The sequence below is a fragment of the Nicotiana tabacum genome, chromosome 8 (assembly GCF_000715075.1).
Source record: "Nicotiana tabacum cultivar K326 chromosome 8, ASM71507v2, whole genome shotgun sequence".
In the NCBI taxonomy this organism is placed as follows: Eukaryota; Viridiplantae; Streptophyta; class Magnoliopsida; order Solanales; family Solanaceae; genus Nicotiana; species Nicotiana tabacum.
This window is the reverse complement of record NC_134087.1, coordinates 3,683,911-3,707,566: the sequence shown is the minus strand read 5'-3', so window position 1 is coordinate 3,707,566 and position 23,656 is coordinate 3,683,911. Positions and strand designations below refer to the sequence as shown.

The following is a 23,656-nucleotide window of genomic DNA, read 5'->3' as shown; positions in this document are numbered from 1 at the left end:
TTTCAGTTTATTCGGTTCGGTAATTTCGATTTATTCGATTTGAATACTAACTAGGGCGTAGAGTCATAGACTGTAATATTTGTAATTAAAATACTCAAAAGTACAAAACTAAAAATATTTGTTGACAAAATTTTTGTCCAAAACCAGCAAATATCAACCTAGAGAGAGAAAATTGCACATAAAGAAATAAATTTGATCATTAGAAATGTCTTATTACTTGCTGAGAGTTAATTGATGAACTTAGTGAATAAAGGAAAGTAAAATTTTAGATTTTTTATATTTATGTTATAGTTAATAATATGTTTTTTGTGTAATATAATATATGTATTTCGGTATTTCATTTTAAAATATCAAATACCATACCTAATACTAATATTTTTTAAAACTTAAACCAAATATCATACCGAATACCAAAATATCGAATACCAAATACCATAATATTCGATTTCGATACGATAATTCGGTATTTATCAAATTATGCACGCCCTGAACCTTGGTGCGAGTTATGAGCAATCTATTCTATAATATTTTAGAGTAACTCATTTGGTCATTAAAAATATTTCACTATTTCAAGTTCAACTTTAAATACATTTTTAACAACCTCAATTAAATATTGTCCAAATGCCTACAAAGTTAAATGTTAGGTTTGGTATTTTCTTCCATTTGTTTTAGGCGTCGAAAACTATAACAAAAATACTGTAATCATTGTCTATCTTCTAACTAGGGGTGTACAAAGGAAACCGATAAACCGCATCAATCCGATAATTCGAATTAAACCGAGAAAAAAAATCCAACTATGGTTTGGTTTGATTTGGTTTGGTGTTGGAAAAAAAACCCGACCATAATTAGTTTGGTTTGGTTTTAACTAAAGAAAGTCAAACCGAAACCAAACCAACCCGACATTACATATATAAATTTTTTAGATATATTTAATATAATAAATATACTTATTGTGATGTAACTTATAAATATTTCTTAATTTTTTTTATAGTTTTATCTTTTAAGGTGTTATTTCAAGGTTGGACTTAGAACTTTTGAATGCTCCAATACGTTTAGCCATTAATATTAGTAAATTAAATAATGCTAACAAAAGCCCAAACCAAAATCAAATCAATATTAATGCTAACAAAAGGCATTCAATTCAATAATAAGAATGTAAATATATTGAATATCTGTTTTTGTTTTGCAATAATTTAGATGAAGATGCATAACCTATTTTTATTTTTTTTTTAGCGTTTAGTCATGTAATTAATACTCCCTTATTAGTCTATTTATTTTAGCAGGACTTAGTACTTTTAGATTATATTTATTTTTATTATGGCTTTTTAATTAGCAATATTTATATTACATAATTTTATTGTTGAATATTTTAGGATAATGCCATGACACATCTCATATTTTGTAGTATTATTTTCTTGGAAAATATTTTAGATTGTTGTATCTTACTAGGATTAAAGAAATATTTTGGGCATACGTTATATGTTTTGTTCTACGAAGATTTTACCGGAAAAAAAACCCTGAAAAAACCGCATAATCCGAAAACCCGTGAAAAACCGAGAAAAACAAGATTGAAAAACCCGGGTTTTATTGGTTTGGTTTGGTCTTTAGATTTAATAACCCAACACAATTGGTTTGGTTTGATAATTGTAAAATCCGAACCAACCCGGCTTATGTATACCCCTACTTCTAACGCTTAATTTGAGGATTTGAGTTCGAACTCTAGGGAAAAAAAAAATTCTTGGTAAATGTTTTCCATTAATCGACTCTACATGGTAGGTGTGAATTTGATATAGTCGTATCAAATTATCAATAAACATATCAAAAAAAATATAAAAAAAAAATAAAAAAAATAATAATAATAATAATAATAATAATAATAATAATAATAATAATAATAATAATAATAATAATAATAATAATAATAATAATAATAATAATAATAAAAGGACTGATTTTACTTACTACAAATGCTTTTTACGAACTTTTTATATCGGCTAAACGTAAAAGCAAAATGTTACTATTTCTTTTTGAATCAAATGAAGGTAAATTCTAGATTTGAACAGATCTTTTCTTCTTTCTCAAATAAAAAAAAATGCAATTTTTTGAATGTTGTGATATAATTGTTTAACATTATATTAGTAACATATGGACGAGCATATTATTTTTCGACTTCTAATTGGAATAAGAAAATAAGAAGCTATGATAAAATAGAATATATCTATATTTATCTATATCTATATTATTATAAAAGTATGAATACAATATCAGTTTACAAAAATAACCTTAAAATATTAAGCATAGTAACTCATAATATAAGGTCATAACCGAAATTCTAGATATTAGCATTATAATCCTATTAGTTTTAGGTTACTACTCACACTACCTTCAAATTAAATGCAAAAGGACTTGTCGTTATTTTCGTGAGTGAATGAATTTGACCCATTCACTTATCCACGTGATAATTTTTACAATTTGGTTCCAGCAATAATAGAGGAACAAATTTTGAGTCTGAATATATTTATAACTCTATATTTCTTAATTGGAAGAACTCATAGGGAAATGACATAACTGTAATAACCTATTTTTTGGACTACAATACCTTCTATGCTAATTTTTAATATCTAAAATTAATAAAATTTTGTCTATTAAATTCTTATTAAAAATATTTATGAAGGTTTAATAAAATCAATTTCATAAGAATCCTCCGTATCGGCAATACATTACTACTACATAATTTCCAATACGAAGAAAAAATAAAAGTAATATTAAATGGAATGCATAAAGAGTTAAAATTGAGAAGAAGAAAAAATACCCCCACTGTAATATATTTTTATATTATATTTGAAGTTTGAACTATTTTCATACTCAAATAATATTTTTTAATTAATTTTTTATGTAATATTGAAAAGTACTCAATTATTAAACCACAACTAAGAAAAAATTTAAGAATATAAATGTGTGAGAAAGAGAAAAAAAATGGTTGGTGATAGTCAATACCACTAATGATTCTACAAACATAAAGATCTAAAAGTGAAATGCCATATCAATCTTTTACTCTTTGAAAATAAAATTTATGGTGGATTAAATTATACTAAGTAAGATTAAATATTCAAAACAAGAGATGAATTAATATTAAGATCTGAATCAACATATAATAAATTATTTTTTATGTTAAAACCAAATAATTAAATCTTTTAATTAATTATTTAGCAAGAGAATCCAATTCATCATATGAGTAAAATTCTTATTCAAGATAAAAAAATCTTTGGGCACATAAAAGGAGCGTTACACACAAAGTAAAAAGGTTAGTGTATTAATAAGAATCAAAATGCTATACAAGTGTCTAAGGAAGCACAATCAAAGCTAAATCCTAAACAAGAACAAGTTTTCAAGATCATATTATAAAGAGTCGACTCTGGTATAACGAGATTATTCTTTGTAGATGCCTTCCGCGGAATCGAAATAATATTTTTATGTCATGTATTACTTGAAAATATCATATCAAGAGGCATGACAGTGTTAATAGTAGCAAATGGTGTAGCAACAACGATTTTATTGTGATACCAACCACTTTAGATTTTTTTTTTTGGTAATTAACTTTTATTATTTACCAAAGAAATATTTACAGCACTTTCCAGAATCTGAATTTGGACATATGGCCCAAATTCAGCAACTCATCTCATCACCTTTCACTTCTAGTTACATTCCTATGCTATGGATAAAAGTTTAATCTAGTTAATTTTCTATACAACTTTGACTTCATACTACCTCTACAATATACTTCTTGTATAATCATCCTCGTAACGTCTTTACTGCTCCTCTTCTTCTTCTGAAATATTCTGTAATTTCTTTCCATCCAAATCTGGCATATAGCTGCTCCTAAAGTAAGCCGATATATCTCTGCTTGTGCTTGTTTTCCTGCTGCCTATGTAACTGCCCAGCTAATTTCCGCCTCCCAGCCTTGTGTTTGTCTATTTATTCCCTGCCACATCAGTAGTTTTTGCCATATACTTTCTGAAAATGTGCATTCAAAAAACAGGTGCTGGTGGCTTTCTTCCTCCAATTCACATAGCGAGCATGTTTGGCAGTTTATGATGCCCCATTTGCTTAATCTGTCTTTTATGTACAACCTTTTCTGAACTGCCAAATATAGGATGGACAACCATTTTGGACATCCTTGGTTGTTACAAACTAGTCGCCTCCAAGTTACATTGTCAAATTCACCTCTCAATTTGTTATACATAATTCTTATGGAGAAATTTTCACCATTCAGTACCTCAAGTCAATTGAGACCAGCTTCATCCAAGTACTTAGTGGCTTGTAATATCTTCCTTGTTATCCAAGCGGCTTGATTAACCTTTGTTTCCCATGGCATCTTCCCTTTCATATAATATTGACCCAGAGGATCCATAATCTTTCTTTTTTCTTATAGATGCTCCATAATTGTTTCAGAAGAGCAGCCTTGTTCCATGTTATCATATCCGTTACATTTAATCCACCAACAGATTTTGGGAGGCAGATTTTCTCCCATGCTACCATAGCTTTCCCCTTCACATCTGCCTCCCCTGTCCAGAGAAATCTTTACAAATAGTTTCAATTCTTTGTAACAATGTTTTAGGGGTTGGAAATACTTGGGCCCAAAATGATTGAACAGCTATTAAAACACTTTTGATAAGCTGTAGTCTCCCTGCATATGACAAAAACTTGGTTGTCCAGCTGGTTATCCTTCCTAGCATTCTATCTAGTAAAGGTTGGCACTGTCCCACTGTAATCTTTTTAGTGCTCAAAGGAACTCCAAGGTACCTGAATGGTAGTGTTCCCACAGAAAAGCCTAGGACATGTTTGATCTTCTTCTAAATCTCTGGTGATACTCCCTCAAAATAGATACAACTTTTAGTTGGATTTGCAACAAGTCCTGAGACCTTTGAGAACTGCTGGAAGCATTGATTTAATATCCTCACTGATATCACATCACCCCTGCAAAAAAAAAAAAAGCAAGTCATCTGCAAAGCTCAATTGGACCATTTGCAATCTTTCACACTTTGGTGAAAATTGAAATCTGGCTTGTCCTTCAGTTGTTTCAGCAGCCTAGTCAAGTACTCCATTGCCAACACAAACAAATATGGGGACATTGGGTCACCTTGTCTCACTCCTCTCTTGGCTGCAAAAGGAGGTGTAGGACTTCCATTAATGCTAATGGAGTATGAGACTGTTTTTACGCATCCCATAATCCATCCTACAAACTTTCCAGGAAATCCCAACCCTGGCAGCATTTGTTCCAGAAAAACCCATTCTATAGAATCGTACGCCTTCTGCATGTCTATTTTCACCATGCCTCTTGGTGAAACCCCTTTTCCTGTCATACCCCTTCACTAGCTCATGACTTAACAGAACATTATCGACCAACATTCTCCCAGGGACAAAGGCTGTCTGACTGTGGTCAACTAATACTTCCATCATAGGTTGCAATCTTTTTGTTATCATTCTTGTCACAATTTTATACAAGATAGTACAACACAAAATTGGTCTGTACTCCTTGATTGAGGAAGGATTCTTCACTTTAGGTATTAAAGTTATTGAAGTAGTATTTATAGGTTTGTACGTGGTACCTGTATCAAAATACTGTAATATTGCCTTAGTTACATCATCCCCTATAATCTTCCATGCCTTCTTAAAGAAGTAAGCATTAAAACCATCCCCTCCGGGTGCCTTCATATCATCAATTACATTGAGTGCTTGTAACACATCCTCCTTATTGAATGGTTGCATAAGCTGTAGTTGTTGGCTTCTATTCAGGATAGACCCTTGCTGAAGGACTCTTGGGTGTACTGCTGGTATGCTTTCAGTATCTGATACCAAAAGCTCCTTGTAAAAGTCTATTATCTCTATTTGAATTTCCTTAAGGTTGTTTGTCACTTCTCCATTCTTTGTTTTAATCATTCTGATTTGATTGTGAGTTCTTCTTCCTTTCATACTTGCAAAGAAGAAGGCAGTATTTATTCCCCAATTTGATGTTCTAAACTCTTGACTTCTGCTTAAATATGCTCTTTTTAACAAGATTCCACTTCTCAAGTTGCATTTTGAGATCCTTTTCCTTGTCAAACTTCTCTGAATTCACATTATCACCTCTCATATTACTTTGTAATTCTTCCAGTTCAGTTTCGACCTTGTGTAGCATCTCACTGGTCTTTGTTCTTGCATTCAACTTCTTCATTTCTTTTCTAATTGTCTTCAAATTCTGCCATACTCCATTCATCTTTCCCTTCGTCCTTGCCCAATTTTCATGTACTGTTCTTTCAAAGTTTGGGTAGTCAGCTAAGTAGTTGAAGAACTTGAAAGGTTTTCTTCCACTATCAGCAGGTATCTCTACCTCAAGCCTCAAAAGTGAGTGATCTAAAAAATGAGGATTCGGTATTTGAACCTGTAAAGGGGGCATAGTAATCATCCAATCAGCGTTAACAATTGCTCTATCAATTCTACTATACACATGGTTATTGGTCCATGTATATGTCCTTCCGACCGTTGGCGATTCATTCATCTTGCATTCTTCCAAGAACTCTTTGAAGTCCTTAGTTTCATGTGCTTGAACTTCACTTCCATACCTTCTATCCTCAGCATCAATTATGGAATTGAAATCTCCCATGATCAGCCATGGGCTTGTTATTTGCGCATTCAAATTCTTTAGCTTAATCCACATCTCCCTTCTAGTGTGTATTGTGTGTAACCCATACACAACTGAAAATTGAAACTCTTTTGTCTTTGTTTTCACTAGTCCATGGATCACTTGATCTGATGTATCCATGACAGTGAACTGAATCTCCTCCGGATTCCATACTATCCATATTCTATTTCTTGGCCCATGTCCTGCATTAGTGTACCATTTCCACTTTGGTACAATTTTATTCATAATACTATCCACTTTATTATCTTCTACTCTAGTTTCACTAATTGCGATTAAGCTAACTTTATGTTTCTTTAATATCTCCTTCATCTCCTTGTGCTTAAACACCTTATTGAAACCCCTCACATTCCAGGTAACTATTGGCATAAAGTGGTTGGGTGGTGGTCCCAACCACTTTAGATTTGATATACCTCTTCAAACAACTTATATAATCATCACAAATATATCAAAGCAGAGCAATGGTGATAAATTTATAAGGAAAGCAAAATTGATAATAAGGGATGAAAGACTTATGGCTGAGTATCAAACGATCGAAATAATTAAGCGGAGTTCTAGAGATATATTGGATATTAATGAATCGTTTGATGAAAAATTAATGGTTATGGAGGTGATTTCTGTCAAGTACTACCAGTAGTTCCAAAATCGACAAAAGCAGAGACTGTAAAAGTTAGCTTGCTAAAGTTATACTTCTGACCTCAAACGAAAAAAATTCAACTAACAAGAAATATAAAGTAAGAATAGATCCAATATTCAGTGTCTTCTTGCTTCGTGTCGGAAACGAAGAAGAGCATTTAATAAAAGATGATTTGGTTCTTCCTAAACACTTGGTTACTAATCCCAATGGTAATAATAGTGCATTTAATAAGAGAAATATTTTTATCATTAGATTAAAATGCAATTTGTGCAAATCACATAATAGAATTAAAAGATATCTTAGCTAGCATAAATGAATATGTTGATAAACTAAATAAAAGGTTGGTTGCAAAATGTTATAGTAAAAACAAAATATTTTTCAGTTTTTGATTTAGTAGAAAATGATACCAATAATTACTACCAAGAATAATACTTAAATACTTTAATACCAAATGGCCTTCAACCATACATTTTTGTTGTCAAGTTTCTTATTTCTTATGTATGTTACTGTCACCGTATATATAATAGACTAAGTTAAAATTGATCTTCTATTGTATATAGGTTAATTTTGAAGAAAAATATGCCTGTCATGCTACTGAAAAACTTAGATAAGCCGAGTAGCCTATGTAATAGCACACAGATAATATATAAAAGTTTTGACAATAACGTCATACATGCAAAAATTATGATATTGGTTAATGTATTTCTAAGTATATTCTTATCCCTAAATTCAACTTTCGTCTTCCGAAACTAAGGAATATTGTTTTAAATTTGTGTGAAAATAATTTTTAGCATGTTTATGTTTTACAAATATAATAAATAACGTACAAAGACAAACATTCTAAATATTGGACTATATTTATCACAATATATTTTCTTGCACGAATAACTGTATGTTGCACTTTCAAGAAGGATATCAAGATCGACAATAATAGTTTTGGTTAAGGCAGAGCAACCAACGCATTAGGAGGAAACATACACAAAAAAATATTGTCCACAAAGAAGTGTTCGTTAAGATACCATCACATTAAATATTTTTAAACTATAATATTTAATTATCTAACTAACATGATAAAATTAATCATTTGTGTAATTTTTGATAATGTCCTTTTATTTTAAAGTATTATGCTAATGTAATAATATTTTTCGGCATTTAGATAATTGTTGTATTATTATCCATAAAAATTTTCTCATTAATAAAATTTCATTGTTCCTTCATATAAATAAATGTTTAAATCATCACGTGCCATTATTAACGTGCAATGCACGCTCATAGATTGTGTGTGTGTATGTGTATATATATATATATATATATATATATATATATATATATTTATAAATTAGTAAACATTAGCATATTGGGTTAAATTATAGCTAACCTTTAGTTTAGGAAGATTTCACAAAACATTCTCAAATTGAAAAAAGAGATGTTAATGTGTCTACTTGTCTCAAATTGCATTATACAGACTTTCCCTCGCTTTTTTATGAAAACTGGATTAAAAAGCAGTAATGTGAATCAAAAATTTTAATACTCGAGAATATTTATAACTAAACATTTCGAAACATTGCCTTTCATCTACATAAGAAATTACAGAGAGCTTGTTGGGGATAATAGCAATCAAATATACTGTCTAAAGCGGTTAAAACTTATTGATATTTACGGCAGAGGCGGACCCAAGATTTGAAGGTCGAGAGTGTATTTTTGCGTTCAACCAAAATCTATTTTGTATACAGGGTGACATATCAGTATATATATATATATTCACAAAAATTTTGTTGAACTTTCCGGGTGCCGATGACCCCCTCAATTGATAACATTAGTTCGCCTCTGTAAAGTTTACGTTAATCCAATTGATACATGACACATGTCTTCATATGCACTTTTATCACCAAAACATAGTTAATTATTACTCATTCTATTCCCGTTCATGTGAACCTATTTCCTTTTGGTCCGTTCCAAAAAGAATGACCCTTTCTAAATTTGAAAACAATTTAGTTTAAACTTACAATTTTATCCTTAATGATAACTTTTATAACCACACAAACACTCTACGCCCCCTTTTGACTTGTTTAGGACCGCAAATTCCAAAAGTCTTTATTTTTTCTTAAACTTCGTGCCCAATCAAACAGGTTACACATAAATTGGAACGGAGGGAGTAATACACTTTATCACTTAATTATTACTTAATCATGAAAAATTAGTATAAGTATAAAATGCGAGTTTGAAGCAATCCAAGAGAGGAATAGACCAAGTTTGAAGTATAATTATTACTTTCTCTTTTGTTTTTTTTTTTTTGTTTTTTTCCCCTTTCTTTGGCTTCAATTATTGGACTCATATAAAGGTCAGAGGAGGTTTAGAGAAAAACCAAGTTAGTAGCAATATTACTATCCCAGCTTGACTTAATAGTTTATTAATATGGGCTGGATTCTTGCTCTCGAACAACAGATGACTGTTGAATTGACGAAAGTTGACGAAATGAATGGGAAGAAGACTAGAATATTTGACCCACAAGTTCAAAAAGTTGAATATTCAGTAACACATAGAGCAGACAACCACCATAGTTATGGATCATAATTAAACAATGAAAGGTTTTAGGACCACAATTGGATGGAAGGAGAGCAGTAATATGTCCGGCGGTGCACAAAGCATTCCGTATTCGCGCGGGGTTAGGGGAAAGGCTGTACCCTTAGAGGTATAATAGTAGACAGTCTATCCTAATGCAAGCATTAGTAGTTGCTTTCACGGCAGCCTGATGCACAAGGCATCCCGCGTTCATGTAGGGTCTAGGAAAGGGTCGCACTCCAAGGGGTGTGATCTAGAAATGCAAGATTAGTGGCAGCTTCCACGGCTATTACCTGTAATCTATAGGTCACACAAAGACAATTTTACCGTTGTTCCAATACTCCACTTCGTAAGTTATATATAGTATATACTTATGATGTAAAAAAAGCATCTCCCTCTTGCATTATCATTCCATGCATAACTAGAAGACGGGAGGTGGCTGTGTTTTGCTGTTTGATGTGCAAGCATGTTACTGACCAAGACTAAAGACTCTAAACTGAAAACGCGTAAAATAAGACAGGATCATATATAGCAGTAGTAGCTCTAATGGGTAATTCATAGGATTTGTAACTGAGCTAGTCCAGAACTAAAGTTCAACCAAAATCTTGTCATCTTTGAAAAATTTATTTGACTTTTCTTGCTACATTTATGGGGTTTGGCCTTATTATAGGTACTAAGGTGTTTACAGAAATAAGTGTATGTGAAGTTCCCTGATTCTGAAGCCTTATATCCACAGCCACCCATTTGAGAGAACTGTACAGATATCTTTGAAAGGTATGGTTAGTTGCATAGGCACAAACTGCTTGTCCAACTTATCAGAGTTCTCCAAATGCCAAATCCAAGATGCCATTTCCTGATTCTTTTGATGAAATTTGTCTCCATTATTTGCTTTTGCCATTACATAATGCCAATAAGTGGTGAAGATGAAACTAACGCCGTTAAGAAGGTGGATGTGGGTATAATTCTTGATCTGGAAACAAATGTGGCAAAAGTAATGCACACATGTATATTGCTAGCTCTTGAAGATTACCATGCCGCTAGTCGCAGTGCCATTAGGATAGTCCCTCACTTCAGGGATTCCAAGAAAGATGATGTTGAAGCAGCATCTGCTGGTAAATTCAGCTGCATATATATAGCTCCTTGATTTACTTCTCTTAAACTAGCATATCTTATTCTTTTTGCTTCACGCGTCGGACATACGCTGGTATATATATATATATGTGTGTGTGTGTATGTGTATACACACTACTCAGTATAGTCAAGATCTATACTGAGCAGCAAAGTAACTTGGCAAATTTCTAGCCCTTATAGACTTGTGCTGGTTCTATTAGATCTAGAATCTATGTTGCTCGGACTCTCTGAAAATATCATCGGGTGCGTGTCGGGTCCTCCAAAAGTAGTGTATTTTCGAAGGATCCGACACGGGTGCGACAACATTTTGGAGAGTCCGCCCAATATAGTCTATAATAGATTCAACTTCATCTATTAGTTCTTTTTTTAAACGTAGTGTTCTGACTAGCTTGCACGTACCTCACTAATCTCACGAGATACCTGCTACCTCCTATTAGCACAACTATCAAGCAACTCTGACCACCAAAGTTTGGACAGATGAGAAGAAATCACATAGTGTTTTTGTCTATGTTGATATTTGAACCTGAGACCTCATGGTTCTCAACCCACTTCATTTATAACTAGGCCATACCCCTGGGTGCTTCATCTAGTAGTTATTCATGCCCTATTTGCATGAGATACTCTTTTTGTAAAATTTTCTTTCCCTTCGATTTTCCTATTTCAGAAGGGATGTTTCAAACAATTTCTTAGTCTGATATGTATGTGCAGCTATATCCTTGCTAAAGGATGTCAAAGTGCAAGCTATCTTTGGGCCACAAATGTCTACACAAACTGATTTTGTGATTGACATAGCGAAAAGAGCAGAAGTCCCAATCATTTCTCCAGCAACAAGTCCTTTACTTACAGTCAAGGAACACCCCTACTTCATCAGAGCAGCACTTCCTTCTTCCAGCCAGACCAAGGCCATTGCAGCAATTGTTAGTAGATTTGATTGGAGGGAGGTTGTAGTCATATACGAGGATAGCCCCTATGGAACTGGAATAGTTCCACATTTGAGTGATGCCTTACTAGAAAACAGCACTTTAGTCTCATATAGAAGTGTTATCTCACCTTCAGCCAATGATGATCAAATCCTCAGAGAGCTTTACAAGCTGAATACAATGCAGACTAGGATTTTCATCGTGCACTTGCAACCATCTCTTGCCTCACGCCTTTTTCTCAAGGCAGAAGAGGCTGGAATGATGAGCGATGGATATGCATGGATCATCACAGATGTTCTAACGAGTCTTCTGGATTCGGTAAATCGTTCAGTGATTGAGTCATCAATGCAAGGTGTTCTTGGTATAAAGCCTTATGTTCCAAGATCAAATGAGCTTACCAATTTCAACAAGAGATGGAGAAGGAGATTTCGCCAAGAGTATCCAGACATGGACACAGTAGAACTCAATGTTTACGGGCTATGGGCGTATGATGGCGTCACAGCATTAGCAAAAGCAGTAGAGAAGGTGGCTGGCACTGCTACCCCAAAATCCAACAAAGTAGACACTAGAGACAACTCAACGGACTTAGATGCACTTGGAACCTCAGAGTTGGGATCTTTGCTCATTGACTCTATGCAAAACATAACGCTAAAAACTGGACTAAGTGGTGATTTCCGTATCATTAATGGAGAATTGCAGCCATCCCCATATCAGATTGTGAATATAATTGGGAAAGGAGAGAGAAGTATTGGATTCTGGACAGAGACGGATGGAATTTCCTATAAACTGAAGATGAATGGGAAAACAGCTAAGAGTAATAATAAGAAACTAGGGACCATCTTTTGGCCCGGTGAATCTAATATTGTTCCGAGAGGCTGGGAAATACCCACAACCGGGAAGAAGTTAAGGATTGGCGTTCCTGTCAAAGGAGGGCTGGAGCAATTCATTAAAGTGGAAACAGATCCAAAAACAAAAGCAGTAACTGCAACTGGTTTCTGTGCAGATGTCTTCATAGAAGTTATCCAATCTTTGCCATATGCTGTCCCTTATGAATTTATTCCATTTCGAATGCCGGATAGTCACACTAATCCAGACTATGATCATCTTGTTTACAAGATCTCTTCTAAGGTAATACCTAGTCCTTGTTTAAATTAACCTCTTTGGCTGAAAACCTTACATGCTCGTTTTGGGGGTTTTCTTATCGACTTTCTACTTTTTCTTTGGCTGAGAAAGATCAACCATAATAATCATCGTCTTCTTGAACCAGGAATATGATGCAGTTGTAGGTGATGTGACCATTTCAGAGAGCCGATCCAAGAATGTGGATTTCGCACTACCTTTTACAGAGTCGGGCATTTCTGCAGTTGTGCCAGTAAAGGATGATGAGAGAAAGAATGCTTGGATTTTCTTGAAACCTCTACAGAAAGAAATTTGGATAACAACTGGAGCATTCTTCGTCTTCATTGGTTTTGTGGTTTGGGTACTCGAACACCGTGTAAACGAAGAATTTCGAGGACCCAAACGCAAGCAAGTTGGGATGATATTCTGGTTTTCCTTTTCAACTCTCGTTTTTGCTCACAGTAAGTCTCTAACTCAAAGCAAAGTATATATGAAAGCTTTACATTGATTCTCCTTGTTTCTCAACAAATCATATATATGGCTGGTTGCAGAAGAGAGGGTAACAAGCAACTTAACAAGATTTGTGGTGATTGTGTGGGCTTTCGTGGTGCTAGTACTGACATCAAGTTACACAGCCAGCTTAACATCTATGTTAACGGTGCAACAGCTACAACCTACTATAACAGACCTCAATGATCTCATCAAGAATGGAGAATATGTCGGGTACCAAAAAGGTTCCTTTGTCGAAGACATCTTGAAGCGCATGAAATTTGACAGCACCAAGCTTAGAAATTATAGCAAATTGGAAGAGTATAATGATGCCCTCTCGAGAGGAAGTAAAAATGGAGGTGTTGGTGCAATTGTTGATGAACTACCTTATCTCAGACTCTTCCTCAACAAGTACTGCGGGAAGTATATTATGATCGGCCCAACATACAAGACCGCTGGCTTTGGATTCGTAAGATTCTCGTGCTCCAGTGATGTTTTGGAACGTGTTTAGAATGGTTTGTAGTTTACTCAATCTAATCCATATTTTTTTTCTCCATAACTTCTTGCAGGCATTTCCAAAAGGATCTCCATTGGTACCTGACGTCTCGAGAGCAGTCCTAAAGGTGATGGAGGGAGAGTTTATGAATAACATAATACAGAAATGGTTTGGGAATGAAACAGACTGTCCAGAGAAAGATGGAATGGCTACAACATCTAGCCTCACGCTAGATAGTTTTAAGGGCCTTTTCCTCATAGCTGGTGTATCAGCAAGTTCCGCTCTTCTCATATTCTTCCTCATCTTTCTTTACCAGAACAGGGAAATCTTAGCCACTGATGATTCTATATGGCAAAAGCTTTCTGCTATAGCAAAAGCCTTTGATGATGAGAAAGACAAACCTAATTCTAAGTCAGAAAATCCGGGCGAAGGCAATGAAAGCCAAACGACTACACCGTTCGCAGCAAGTGCAGCTTCCCCAGAAATATTTCCCAACCTTCCCTCACAAAGCCCAGAAACCAGAACTGCGTCGCCTCCAGATGAAGGCTTCTCTACAACAGAACCTGGAACTCCACTTGAAGAAACCATTACAGAGGCAAATGAAGAGAGATGATACATATATCTGCTACTAAAATTATGTAACAGCCTAAGAGAGATCATATAGTGATGAACTAGCTTGAGAAAAACTCAACCAAATTACACTATCATTTTGGCACTCTTGGCTATAATATTTGTATCAAGATTTTAGATGGCTAAACAAGAATTAAGAAGATATTTTCGTGCTCTTGGCAAGATTTTACGTGGATAAAAGCAAGATTTAGAAGAAGAGTAACATATACTATTTACTTTGAATGTCTTAAATATTGTTGATACTGCTCATTTTCATTTTGTCCTTGAGCCGAGGCTCTCCGGAAACACCCTCTCTACCTTCACAGGGTAGGGTTAATAAGGTCTGCGTACATATTACCTCGTCAGACCCCACTTGTAGGACTATATTGGGTATGTTGTTGTTTTCTTAAATAATTGAACTCCAAGTTGTTCATGAAAAGATAAATATTCTATCTGTTATGAGCAATCTGTTATGGTCGTGCATTAACATAATCTATCAAGCCTCAAACTTATTTCCAAAGTATTGTATTGGAGTAATGAAGAAAGAAAAGAACAAGTGTGCAAAAATGATAGATTTTTAAATGAACAAGTGTGCAATTAGTGAGAGCCTGAACTATACACATAAATTTTGAGTTATTCTGGTTTATTTTTTTTTTTTTGATAATAGAGTTATTCTGTGTTAATATGTGGTTTCAGTTAAATTTATGAACTTGTATCAATGTTGCTACAGATTCCACCATTGTTAAGTATGAGAAGCTTGCTTGGAATTGAGCTTCTGACAGGTGCTCAGAAGCTTTAGAATTGATCCATTGAAGAAGCCTTAAAGAAAATGAAATGAAAAATGAATTGATTTATTGCCTACAGAGGAAAATGAAAAATGGAGGAATAAAAATGCCGAAATTATTCAAGAGAGGTTTATGGGTATTACTAATTTACTATCTGATCTAGACACCCACGGGCGGATGCACCCTTATCGAAGCGGTATCACGCCGCGTCGGAAATTTTTATTAAATATATTTATTAATATTGTACAAAAACGAATAAATAGGAAAAAAATGACATATTACCTGACATAATTTGTATCTTGGTATGCTGGTTATATGCTTGATTTTGTTCTATGAGATCAAAGGTTCAAAATCCAACTAACACATTTTTTTGGCAGATATTTGAGAGAGCTTTTGTGATTAAAAATTGAGATGAAGTGAAATTGACTCAAGATTTTTTCTAGCTTAAAACTAAACAAAACTAATAGACTAAGGCTATTTTTTGTCTAAAAATATGATAATCAAAGTTATTTTTCCTATCAAGAGAAGAAAAAATATTTTCCAAAACTCTTTTTCAATCTTCTCCACCACCCTATTTTCCATCCCCATCAACCCTCACAACCTCACCTTACGCCCCCCCCCCCCAACACACCCACCTCCCATACCCCCACCCCTACCCCCACCCCCTAACCCCCACCTAAATAGAAAATACTATTTAGAGTATTTTCTTTTTCATCTCAACAAAATGAGTATTTTTTTTCATGATGTAGAAAAAATATTTTCTTTATTTCAACAAGATAAGTACTTTCTTTTCATGTCGTAAAAAGAGTACCTTTGTTTTGTTTTAATAAGAAAGAATATTTTTTAAGTTATGGAGCTCAAATTTCAACGTTATTCATGTGTGTAAAAGTACTGGCACATTAGCTCTTTTGGTTTTGCGTGAATTGTTAAGGGAATAATTAAATTCTTGAAGAAAATAGCATCCTGAAAACATTGGGTATCTGGGCGGGGGAGAGGGGGAGCACAAAAAAATGAGGATTTGGGGTTGAGATCCCCTCTAGTAAACTTTTGTCCATTTTTTCTCAATAGAATCTTAGATGGTTGCCACGTGTTCTATAGAACTTTTAATCGTGTTTGATTTCTTTAACCAATTCAAAGACTAACTAGAGTAAAAGAACTACTGTCCCTTGCATCATTACTATTACGCGGCGTTTTCCTGAGATTTCTTGGAAGGGCGATGTAAGGCTAAGCAACTGATGTCAGTGCAGTTACTATCCGCTAACTGAGGCCCCTCCGTACGCTAGACGTGGTTGTTAGTGCCATCCGAGTAATTGAGAGAACAGAAATGAGAATTGAGAATGAAAGAAAGAAAGCTTGATTGTATTAATGAAAGCTATTACAGAAAAGCAACACGGTGTCGAAAGGGAGAGACACCAGTACAGAAAATTGTTTGCTTGTAAGAAAGTTTGATTGCTTGATCCCCCCTAATAGTGCTTAAAAAATCAAAGTTACAAGACTTGACCTAACTAAGCTAGAGGAACATAATGGAAGCAAATGAAATAAAACTACTCTATATTTACAATGATTCTACAAGGTAGAAACAGGTCCGTTGTTAACAACTTTGTCTTTGGCATTACGGTCTGCACGTGCAGCGTTGTCTGCGCGTGTGACGCTATTGGCATCTGCCTGTGGCTGGGCGCTGACGAGGACTATCCATGGGGCGACAGAGGCACATACACACTTGTCACTTGGCGCAGCTAAGACCATGAGGCCATCCATTGCGCTAGGCGTTAGGAGGCTTGCTAGGACGCCATGGGACACGTAGCGCTTGTTGTCCGGTAACAATTTCAAAACGCTTTTGTTTGTATTAGAGCTCTTTTGTGAATTGAAACATAGTTGAGCAGCATCCAAAAGCTTCACCCAGTTCTTCTGCGATCCGGTTACAAAGTGGCGGAGATATTCCTTCAGCATGCCATTGAACCGCTCTGTCTGTCCATCAGATTGCGGATGAAAACTTGAGTTGTGACTCAGTTTTGACCCGGGGCTCTTAAAGATTTAGGTCCAAAAGTTGTTAGTGAAGTGTGAGTCGCGATCACTAACAATGTCTTTAGGCAGGCCCCAATATTTGACGGCATAAGAGAAGAAGAGTCGAGCTGTATCTTCTGCTGATATATATTGTGGGGCTACTATGAAGATATCATACTTGGAAAACTGATCCACCACAACCAAGGTAGTTGTGAGATCTCCGACCTTGGGCAATCCAGTGATGAAATCTAGAGGAACGCTTTCCCAAGACCTTGGGACAGTTAGTGGTTCCAAGAGTCTCGCTTGTGTCAAGCGGTCCGACTTGTCCTTCTGGCATACTAGACAAGTCTTCACATACTGAGCGACATCATCAGCTATTTGAGGCCAATAATATGCATGGTGAAGTAATGTCATGGTGCATTCTTCACCGAGATGGCCAGCCCACACAGTATTTCCGCCAGAAGAGTCCTTCACAGATCTCCTCCTTTAGGAATATAAAGTTGGTTCCCTTCCACTTTCAGGAAACCATCTTCCATGTAGAACTGGCGAGTCTTTCCATGTCCTACCAAATCAACCAAATATTGTGCAGCAGGATCCTTGATGAGTAGATTTTGTATCTGGTCTTTTATGGTGGTGGCTACTTTTCTCCCCCTTAGGGTGGCGAGTAGGCACACCGATTCTAGATCAACTTTCCGATTGAGCGCATCAGCAACATGATTAGTCTTCCCACTTCGGTACTCCAGATTGAAGTGAAATTCCGCTAGGAGTTCCTGCCACCTCGCCCGTCGACCATTCAGCTTCGACTGGGTCATGAAATGGCTAACAGTTGTGTTGTCCGTCTTGGCCACTAACGGGGTTCCCAGCAAATAGTGCCTCCAAGGGCGTAAGCAATAAACTACAACCAATAATTCTTTCTCGTGGGCGGTATAGCGGCGCTTTGCATCCTTCAGCTTCCGGCTCTCATACGCTACAGGATGCCCTTCTTGTAGCAAAACTCCACCAGGGACATAGTCGGAAGCATCTGTTTGTACCTTGAATGGCTTGGCCAAATCAGGGAGGGCCAAGACGGGGCTACTAGACATAGCCGCTTTCAATGCGTTGAAGGCCTCCACTTGTATGGTTACCCAATCCCAAGGCATGACCTTCTTGAGGAGTTCTATCAATGGCACTGCAGTGAGGGAGTAATTTCTCACAAATCGCCAATAGAAGTTGCATAGGACAAGGAACGCCCTCAAGGCATGGACATCCTTAGGCGGCATGCAATCTGTGATAGCCTGAATCTTCTGTTAGTCCATACTGATCCGCCTTTCCTCGATGACATGTCCGAGAAAGTCAATTTGTTTTTGAGAAAAGGAGCACTTGGATAGCTTCGCATATAATTCGTGCTCCCGCAATCGGGCTAGGACCTTCTGCAAGTGCTCTAGGTGTTCTTATAGTGTTTGGCTATATACCACAATGTCATCCAAGTTGACCACTACGAATTTGTCAATGTATTCTCGAAAGACTTGGTTCATCAGGGTGCAAAATGTGGCTGGAGCGTTAGTCAAGCCGAATGGCATAACCAGGAAGTCATACGACCCATATCTTGTCACACAGGTCACCTTGTGTTCATCACCCTCTGCAATCCGAACTTTCCAATAACCTGTCTTCAGGTCTATTTTAGTGAACACCGTCGCACCACCTAGTCTATCGAACAAGTTTACCATTAGCGGAATAGGGTACTTGTTCTTCACAGTGATTTTGTTTAGATCCTGATAATCCACACAGAGTCGTAGGCTGCCATCATGTTTCTTTTAGAATAGCACAGGGGACCCATATGGGGACTTATTGGGCACGATGATCCCTGTGTCTAGCATTTATGTCAACTGTCTCCGAAGCTCAATGAGTTCGGGTTGGGACATTCTGTAAGGCGCCCGGGCAGGTGGCTTCGCATCCGACACCAACTCAATCTCATGGTCCACAGTGCGCCAAAGTGGGAGTCGGCATGGCATGTCTTGTGGCAAGACGTCTTCAAACTCTAGTAGCAGCTCCTTCACTAGTGCAGAAATAGGACCCGAGGGGCGTTCTATATCTTCAATGTAGAGGGTAGCCATGAACGTAGGTTCATGTCTTTTGACCCCCTTCTTCAACTACAAGGCCAAGATGTTCTCAGCGACTATCTTTATGGGCATGCACGGGATAATGCAGGGCTTGACCCTGTTTGTTCCCATTATCAATAGCATGTCTACATATGGTACGGGCATTGTAAGCACGTGATTTTTGACCCTCCCCGAGGATTTTCACATTTTTTGCATAAATATGTAATTGGGTCTAATATAGTCATTTTAACTATTTTACTTTATTTCGTTGCAAAAAGAAAAATCACAAAAATATATATATAAATTTTAGTTTATGTATTTCTCATAAACTTGAAAAATACAAAAAAAAATTGTACTTTATTTTGGTACTTTATATAAATTCGAAAATTACAAAAAAAATATAATTATATTAATGTTTTGTAGTCGTTTTAATTTTGGAAAAATACAAAAAAATATTACTTTATATTTTGTCTTTATTAAAAAACGAAAATTACAAAAAAATAGTTTTATTAGTATTTTATAGTCATTTTAACTTTGAAAAATACAAAAAATATTACTTCATATTTTATCTTAATATTTACGAAAATTACAAAAAATAGTTTTACTAATATTTTGTAGCTATTTTAAATCTTGAAAAATATTCAAAAAAAAAAGATATAGTTTTGTTTAAATACTAGTCTTATTTTTGGTAGTTATTTTGCTTACATAGGACTAGTTAAACAACGTTTTCTTATTTCTCGGTCCGGGCAAAAGAATAATATTCGGGTTCAAACTACCCGCTTTTAGGCCTAATTTTCGGACCTAACCCATAATAATCCGAGTCCGCCACACGTGGGGAACACGGACGGAATCCCATACACGGGGAACCCCACCACGCGTGGGGAAAACAAGCCTCGAACCCCACCACGCGTGGGGCTCATTTGTCTTGGCCAAAGGGATCAAATACACGGACAAAGAAAGAAAAACGGACTGGAAAATTTTTGGCACAACACTATTCATCTTCTTCTTCAAAAAGAAGAAGAAGAAAAAAACCTAGGAGCCAGACCCCCACCCCCCACGCTTGAACCACCTCCGTCACGACCCCTCCAGTAAACCACCAAACGACCCTTCAACCACCATCCCCTCACGTCCAAAACGCCACCACCCACGTCCGTCGACCACCAGCTTCCCCCCCGTTGTCACTGTACTCCAAAACCACCACCCACAACGCCATAACGCCATAACCTCCATAGCCTCCTCCTTCCTCGACTTTACTGTCGCCACCACCGCAGCTGCTTCCGCCTCCAAAAACCACTCGTCGGAACCGCTACCATCAACCACCCTCGCACCCCAGCAACTCCCCAAAACCACCAGCTCGGACGCCTTCCCCATCGCCTACAACCACCGGCAGTCCCCGTCGCTGCTTCATTCGTCGTCCTTCTCGCATCACCATCTCGTCCGAACACCCACTTCCTCTCCGTCACAACACAACCACCAAGCAAACCCAAACCAGTCGCACCCCCCGTCGCAACCAGCTCCCACCATTGTCGTTCACCATCCTCACGCCCCCAGCAACCCTAACCCCACTCCTTCACGTCCAAACTCCACTACAAACCTGCTGCGTCGAAAAAATCCAAAAGGCATCCAACATCTCGTGCGTTGACAGTATTGGGTCGAGCTTTCAGTCTCCATTGAGGTCGTCTTTGGTTCGTCGAGGTCCGGTACGTCGAGGTTGTTGTCCGAGGTTTCGTCGCAGGTCCAACGCATCGGACGTTAATCTCAAGTAGGTTATCTCTGCCCGTGTCCTTCATGTTTGCTGTTTAGTAATATGTATAGGTGTTTGTTGAAATACAATCCTAGTTCATGCGGATAGTACGCGAAATTACGCGAGACATATATACATGATGATTGCGAATTGCTATATTTGATAATTAACTCCGTATGGTATTGAAATTTGGCCGTGAATGTCTTTTCCGTTGTTTCGTTATTTTAAGTAGCTATTTGACATTTTGTTTCTTCATGTTTAAATTGTTGTTATCCAAATATTTGTCGTAATAGAGGTTTGCATGAAAGGTGTTAATTATTTAGTTTGTCTTAATAGTTGTTTATACATGTGGTAGTAATGTTGAAATTATAGTAGCAATTTTAATTCCGCGGAAAAATACTCGCTTCATCAAATAGGTTCAATCTATAACCTATGACCTCGCAAAGTAGCAAAGAATGTAGTTATTTTAGCCTTATCCCTTTATTTTTTCTTTTTTGAAAAAATAAACAAATAATAAATAAATAAAACGAGACAAGCTTCACCAAAAATAAAAAATGTACAGATTGCGGAGCCCTCACAAAATGTATGTACTAAATACTTAGATTCCGGGATAGGCCGTTTAGCAAATTTCACGGCCCTACCCAAAATAATAATGCGCTAGTTGCTTTAGGCGCGCCTTTAATAATATTATCTCCTTAAGCTCGGGTGCACATTTATGTGACCCAAATCCAAGTCTCAGCGAAATCGAAATGTGTCTCTAATCACGGGTACATTGATTGTGACGTGGTCTGAGATGCATTTCCACGACGTTGCAAATTCCTTTTAAAAAAAATAAGAATGAGATGAGCCTCGCCGAATAAAAATACAAATTGCGGGGCCCTCAGTAAATACTTGTTTTAAATTACTTAGAATTCAGGAGGGCCGTTTAGCGAATTTCACGGCCTTCCCAAAATAATAACACGATAGTCTCTTTAGGTGCGTGTTTAATAATCTACTTTCTTAAACTCGGGTGTGCATTTCATGCGACCCAAATCCAAATCCTAAAACATTGAATAAAAATATGTTCCGGATCGTGGGTGCATTTCATGTGACGCGGTCCGAAGACATGTTTTAAGCGATGTTCACATTCCTTAATAATAATAATTATGAAAGCGGTAAAAAGTTATAATTTGCACATAAGTTCATATTTGTATAAAATCAGATAATCAAGCCGAATATAACAGTTGAGCGACCGTGCTAGAACCACGGAACTCGGGAATGCCTAACACCTTCCCCCGGGTTAACAGAATTCCTTATCCGGATTTCTGGTACGCAGACTGTAATATGGAGTCATTCATTTCCTCGATTCGGGATTAAAATTGGTGACTTGGGACACCCTAAATCTCCCAAGTGGCGACTCTAAAATAAATAACCAAATCCCGTTTCGATTGTCCTTTAATTGGAAAAAACTCCCTTTTACCCTCTCGGGTATGGAAAAAGGAGGTGTGACAGCTCTGGCGACTCCACTGGGGAACAAACCCAGAATCTCTGGTTCAGGGTTAGAAATTCGAGCTTAGATAAATTGTTATATTTGGTTTTATCTGATTTTGTTACATGATCTATGCTTAATGTGCTAATTGGTTGTCTTTTACCGCTTTGATATTACGTGAACTGTATATAAACTGTGTTGAAACCCCTATTCTTTCTGAGTCTTCTAAATCATGAAGAAGGGTGTACTTCGTACGACTTCTTTTCTGTATAGTGTCAAATCCCAATTTAGAACGAGGTTCGGACAAGTTGCTAAGCCGGTGAAGCTTCTGTATTCCCGGTACGCTGCCCCCCCCCGGCTCGAGCTGTCCGCTCGGGTAAGCCAGGTCTAGAACAAACACCCAGGTTCTGAACTTAGTATAACAAAGCCACATGCCGGATCCCTAGTAGGAACGTTTATTTGCATCATGTGCATTTGACTTAGGGGACTCAACACATGGGTTGGGTCCGTCTAGGACAAGCAACCTGAAAATAATAGACCATCTTTTGGCATCCTATGTGCTACATGTTGTACTTATTCAAGGGTGAATTGTTATGTTGATCACGTTTAATAAGAAGGCCGCACGTTTTTCCAGCATGATCTTATTTTAATCAAAAGCATGGGGAACATTTGTGGAATTCAAGAGACCTTGGTATTCCATATGTCCCCCACGCTTTACATTTTGGGAAAAAGCACATGGGGAACCTTTGTGGAATCCAAGAAGTCTTGGAATTCCCTATGTCCCCCATGCTTCATTTTTGGGAAAAGCACATGGGGAACATTTGCGGAATCCAAGAAGTCTTGGAATTCCCTATGTCCCCCATGCCACATTTTTGAAAAGAAATACAATAAATATAAAAAATATATATATATATATATATATATATATATATATA

The 23,656-nt window shown here is 36.5% G+C and overlaps 2 protein-coding genes across 2 annotated transcripts; one reads left to right on the top strand and one right to left on the bottom strand.

The window, feature by feature from the left end:
• Positions 1-6,016: 6,016 nt before the first annotated feature.
• Positions 6,017-7,048, bottom strand: LOC142162943 (uncharacterized). The gene has a single exon (XM_075220171.1). It carries the CDS (start codon positions 7,046-7,048, stop codon positions 6,017-6,019), a length of 1,032 nt encoding a protein of 343 aa, XP_075076272.1.
• Positions 7,049-10,315: 3,267 nt separating this feature from the next.
• On the top strand, positions 10,316-14,859 carry LOC107796561 (glutamate receptor 2.8). The gene is made up of 5 exons (XM_016619355.2): positions 10,316-10,990; positions 11,718-13,057; positions 13,197-13,509; positions 13,600-14,006; positions 14,107-14,859. The coding sequence occupies exons 1-5, from the start codon at positions 10,708-10,710 to the stop codon at positions 14,644-14,646; spliced, it is 2,883 nt and encodes a 960-aa protein (XP_016474841.2). The 5' UTR covers positions 10,316-10,707; the 3' UTR covers positions 14,647-14,859.
• The last annotated feature ends 8,797 nt before the right edge of the window (positions 14,860-23,656 follow it).